Here is a 5310-nt window from a genome sequence, read left to right as displayed (position 1 = left end):
GGAGAGGGTACTTCAGTATCCGCTGGATGGGTTTGATGAGGTAAGACTCTAGCGTGGAGGAATGCTGCCGTCGGGGATTCTGAGCATCCAGAAATGCCTTGAAAGCAGTGTCTGTCTTGGCTGGAAGGTTAAAATGAAGCGATTGGATACATCAAAAATCATAACAACTGCCCTGATAAAAGTACTTTTCCAGCTTTAAATTCATTTATTCAGAGACATTTCACAAGGAAGTGCAGATTTATCAGGTCCACAGAATTAAATTTATGCACTTCACGGAGTTACTGACAATTTGCCACAGATTTATGATTTAACATCAGGCACCCACCTACCATACCAATAAATGCAGTTTTAAATTTCAATATCCACAGTATTTCTGGCCTTGCAACTATTTTAGAGCACTATTTTAGAGATTTGTTATAATCACCCATTTCCTTTAAGAAAAGGTGCAAACTGGATATTTGTAAGAAGTCACTACTCAGAGTCTCGTCTGACGGGTACACCTATAATATTGGCGAGTCTGGTTATTGTTACCTCATTAAACTTTAAAATGCAGTACTGAACACCAACAATAACAATGAAGGGCTAGTAAGGAGGCAGGAAGCAGTAAACTTATGATAGTACACCGTATTTTGGGAGGACAGGCATACTGGACACCTGATTGTTATAATATTTTCTACCTCACTGCTACTGAATTTATAAAAATACCATTTTCTCTGTTGCTCATGCTGTACTAGAACATAAATTTGTACAAGGAGGGAGGCATGGAGGTGGCATTTTTAGGCATATAAGTCATTCAGTGCAGGAACAATTCCACACAATTGCTTTTTATTAGAGCCATGTCTCCTGCCGAGGTTGGGTGGGTTTTTTGCAGACAGTCACCTGATTTCCACAAACCACCTTCAGTTTCAAATCCAAAAGCCACTTGCATCTCAGCTGAGGACACCAAATTACACTTGAAATATGCTCCCAGGCTTTCTATGAGATTTATCAATTGAATAAGAGATTTATCACTGGAATAAAATGTTAAGTTCTCTTTGTGCCCTAATTCAAGCAGAACCATTTCTCATTTATAAATACAGTCAGCAATGAAAAAGTAAAGCAAAACAACCAGATTTTCCTAGTCTATGGCCTTAACATTAAGGTCTAACAAAACAATGCTGAAAGCAAGCATGGATGAGACTAACAACAAATCATTTATTCATGTATTCCACAGAGCTGCCAAGTATTCTTTGCAGCATGGTGAATAAGAGTTTACAAGTAAAAATGAAAAAAATGTGCACAGAAAAAAACAAAACCAAAAACCAACCACCAACTAAGAAACAAAAAAAATCCAAAACTTTTGATTGCCAGGCATCCAGATGTTCTTTGAAAAATAAGAGCTCCTCCCTTAATGGCATTGGTCCTGCAACTGGAACCATTTGTTTATTTAATAATGTCTTGGCCAAAAATTAATTGCACGAAGCAGTGCTAACTCTAAGAGATTAACACTTTCACAGGGGAAAAAACATCACTCCAAAGCAAGGAGACCCACGAGCATTTATAAGCCAGACCACTGTTCATTTATCTCCATCTCAGCAAGCCAAGCTCTGCTAGGAATTCATACACGGAAACTTCTCAGGCAAACTGGAACGAAGGTAAGAGGAGGAAGAGAGGAGAGAGAGAACATGAAGTTAAAATATTTAGACAGCTTCCATAAAACAGTCTCCCAGGCTGATCCTTTCCTAGTAGCTGTCAGCATTCAACCACATTGGCTAGAGCTTCAATGGGACTGCCATTAGCAAGGATTCACAGCACAAACTCTAGGAGGATCCAGAGGTCATTACAAGCATCACCACTCCTGGTTCCAAAGTACACAGTGATCCTTTAGCACGCGCCACATCACCCATTTATGAAATCTTTCCACTCCTCGCATGACTGAAAAGAAACTGAACGTGTCACGGGAGAATAAATTAGGTGTGGGGGGAAAAACTACAGGCGAGGTTAACGACCTCTTGTAATGAGCTACTTGGGTATCATTACATTGATGGTGGTCCAAGAACACCCATGGCACAGAGCTCTCTGCAGGCCTCTCAGGCCAGATGGACTTACTTCCCTACTGCAAAGGCTCCTGGAGAGTAACCAGCCAGGCATGTGCCCCTGTTTCTCCACCACAACTTGCCCTGCATGGTTTGGGGTGCACTGGCCACCTCTCATCATAAGGACAACCTGCTCCAGCCCAAACCAACATGTGGCTGCAACATCTCTCTCTCTGCATTCCCAGGTCTGTTTGTCCAGCACACGGATCTTACCTTTCACCAGTACTTTGGGGACTTTTGTGTGGCTGGCACAGAAGGCACTGTACAGCTTGAACCGGTCAGCATAGTAAAGAAAGGATCCACCCAAGGAAAACAACACTTTCTAGGATTAAAAAAAAAAAAAGGTGCATTAGGGGAAAAAAGCACATAAAAGGCAGTTAGTTATTTTCCCTTCTGCCCAGACACCTCAAGTTTCCATTTAGCTTTTGGATGACAGGACACTGCATTTTTAGAGTGTTTTCACAGCACCTATCAGGAAATAGGCCCAGCCTTGGCGCCTGCATTCAGGCTATATGGTTAACATCATGAGCCAAGTTCCAGTTAGGATGATCTAGAGACACCACTCCCTATAGAGGGAACTAGGTTCACAGCTCCAGAACTGTATTTAAATGCCTGAGCTTAAAACCTTATTAACTAAGTAATGACCAGAGGCCACAGAAAGGACTGGATGTATCTGACTTTGTAATGGATCAACACTTAAAGAGCTGCAGCTAAGACTATTGTCCCTCTACACAAACACACCAAAGTCTTCACTCTCTTGAAAATGAGTTTGTGCTATGGGCCAAACACAATCTTGCCCTAAGATGTCTATGCCACAGTCAAGTGTTTGCTCGGCTGCCCACTTAGGAACAAGACAACATGGGGTGGGGGATGTGAGACAACACACAGGCAGCTTGTCTACAGTCAGCAGAGAGAAGCAAACTGCACAACTGAAACCATGAAGCCCTGAACTCCCATTTTGCCCATAGGACAGATCTGAAAGTGAAGCTGATGCACTTTTTATGGAAAGAGGTGGAAGCAGCAGCACTCAGAAGACAGGAGTTCTCTCCATAAGAAGGCTTCTTTCACACTCCTCTCTTAAAGCTGAGAGCACACAGTGGACATAGAAGCTTCCTCCACTAAAAAGAAGTATTTCTGTGCTCTCTGTTAAGGGCAAATTTCCTACAAAACAAAAGCTGTGTTCTAGTTATGCAAGGACAGTGTTCATGATTGCTGCTTTATTTTAAAGAAGCACCTGATGGCAAAGCCATACACATGCAAAAAGACAACTTCTTTCAGTAGTTCTTCCAGGACTGTATGGTAGCTGAAGGGCAATCCCAGTGGAATTATTATTATTAATCAAAACATCCTGTCCTCTAACAAGGTGAGTGCTCAAAGCAAGAGTAAAATTCCCCAAAGATTAAACACTGCTTAGCTATTTGCCATATATCCAGTACATAACTGCATTAGAAGTAAAACAAAGTTTATGTTTCCACATTTTTTTTAAATAATTTTATAGATCTTTAGTTTACATTTCTACCTTTGATGCACATCTGCTGATAGCTGGAAGTATTTGCCATAAGTTCTGCTATGCATCAAAAGCCCAAATACAAAATTCAATTTACAGTTCTGATCTCTAGCCCTTGTAGGCTTCTCAACTACTGCATTAGACTTGTCAGAACAAAGACTTTATGTAACTTTCCATTTCTAGCTTTTCCTAACAGCCCGAGACAAGAAATATGTCAGAAGAGCAAGAATAGCATCTAAAAGCACATGGCGTTACAGATTTCTAGTGCTCTATATGGCTAAATGTAGCATAAACTACAATTGTAGCAGGATGTTCTTCAAGTAGTTAGCTAACAATTAATCTCAAGTGTAAGTAGATGTAGGGTTTTTTACATGAACAGTGACAGTAGTCAAACTAATACGATAAAGAGTGTTAAAGGACTACTCAGAACGTAAACAATGACATTACCTTAAATTGATCAACTTTTTCAAGCTTTTCCAGGTCTGGAACCAGCCTTACTCCATCTTCAAGAGTTTTCAAGAACTCTACCTGGAATGCTACCATTTCAGCCAGATTCCCAAAGAGAACATCCAGCTAATAAGAGAAAAAAAAAAAAGCAAGATGCTTAAAATATCACTTTGCAGCTAAATTACATTTTCTAAAACTTCAGTAATTCTCAGTCCAACTATATAATCAGTGTGATGTCAGGAAAAAAACACCCTACAGACTATACATTATTGAGCAGTACCTTTATACTCAATCCATTATTTTAAAAGAAATGGAATTCAAAATTTCTCCATAGCCCTTGCTCAGACAAACAAGTCAAACTGAGGGGTGGCAGGAGTGGAGCTACCTAACAAAAAGATAAGCAACAGTTAACATACCTCATCTGGTGTGAGGAATGTTTCTTTCTGTAGAGGCTTCAGGTATCTCTCCATTAGACAATTTAAGTCCTAAAAATTCAGAAAAAAATTCCCACGTTGGTTCCTCAATCTGCCTCTGAATATTTATTGAAGTGGCAAAGATCACATTTTACCTAGTCTAGGAATTTTTTCCCCTTCACGCATAAGACAAAATAAAATTTTAAATAGTAAAAGGAAACATTTACACAGTTTACTTACAAAGTCAATACCTGGATCTCATTGAGCAGTGTTCCTCTGCACACCAGCTAAGTAATTTCAAAATGACAGCATAAGAATTTGGAAAGCCCACATATTTCAGAATTTTAAGTTACTATTCTAGTGACAGGCTGTAGAATTGAATGAAAGTTAACTAAGGGATACATGCATAAAACATAGCTTGATGTATTAGAGAAGAAACTAACAACATTTTCCAGAAGGAGGAGAAACATCAGTAGACTGAAACAACACATTAAGACCCCTTACTTTGACATAGGTGCGTTCTGTCTCGAGAAGTTCACAGATAACTTTTCGCAGTTTATCTGCATCTGTGAGTTGTCTCATGGTGGCCAGCTGGGGTCCTGAAAATTCCTGAGGATGAGCACTTGAATCAGAAGGGTTCATTTCATGCAGACTGCGACAGAAAGCAGCGACCTGCTCTGTACTCTTTAAAAAGAAGGAAGAGGAAAGACCAGCAGTAATATTTTAACTAAGAGCTATAGGAATGATGGAGGTGAGAATCCTTTGCAGTTAAGCAGTTGCAGCTTGGGGGCTTTTCAACAGGCACCAAAGTCCAGAAGTGCATACATCATTTCATGTATCTGTCTTTCCTATCTCTTAGTGACTGGGG

The 5310-nt window shown here is 40.1% G+C and overlaps 1 protein-coding gene across 1 annotated transcript in view; it reads right to left on the bottom strand.

Annotated features, from left to right (window-relative positions):
* Positions 1 to 5310, bottom strand: part of LOC104465467 (T-lymphoma invasion and metastasis-inducing protein 1-like) — a gene marked incomplete at its 5' end in the record, with an annotated part of 60101 nt that overhangs the window by 9346 nt on the left and 45445 nt on the right. The window contains 5 exon segments of the mRNA XM_010078517.1: positions 2 to 120; positions 2289 to 2397; positions 4030 to 4155; positions 4446 to 4514; positions 4947 to 5126. Coding sequence (XP_010076819.1) covers positions 2 to 120; positions 2289 to 2397; positions 4030 to 4155; positions 4446 to 4514; positions 4947 to 5126 — 603 coding nt within the window.

This window comes from Pterocles gutturalis, unplaced genomic scaffold, assembly GCF_000699245.1.
Source record: "Pterocles gutturalis isolate BGI_N339 unplaced genomic scaffold, ASM69924v1 scaffold478, whole genome shotgun sequence".
Taxonomy (NCBI): domain Eukaryota; kingdom Metazoa; phylum Chordata; class Aves; order Pterocliformes; family Pteroclidae; genus Pterocles; species Pterocles gutturalis.
Note: the sequence above shows the minus strand (reverse complement) of the source record. Positions and strands in the feature narration are given on the sequence as shown.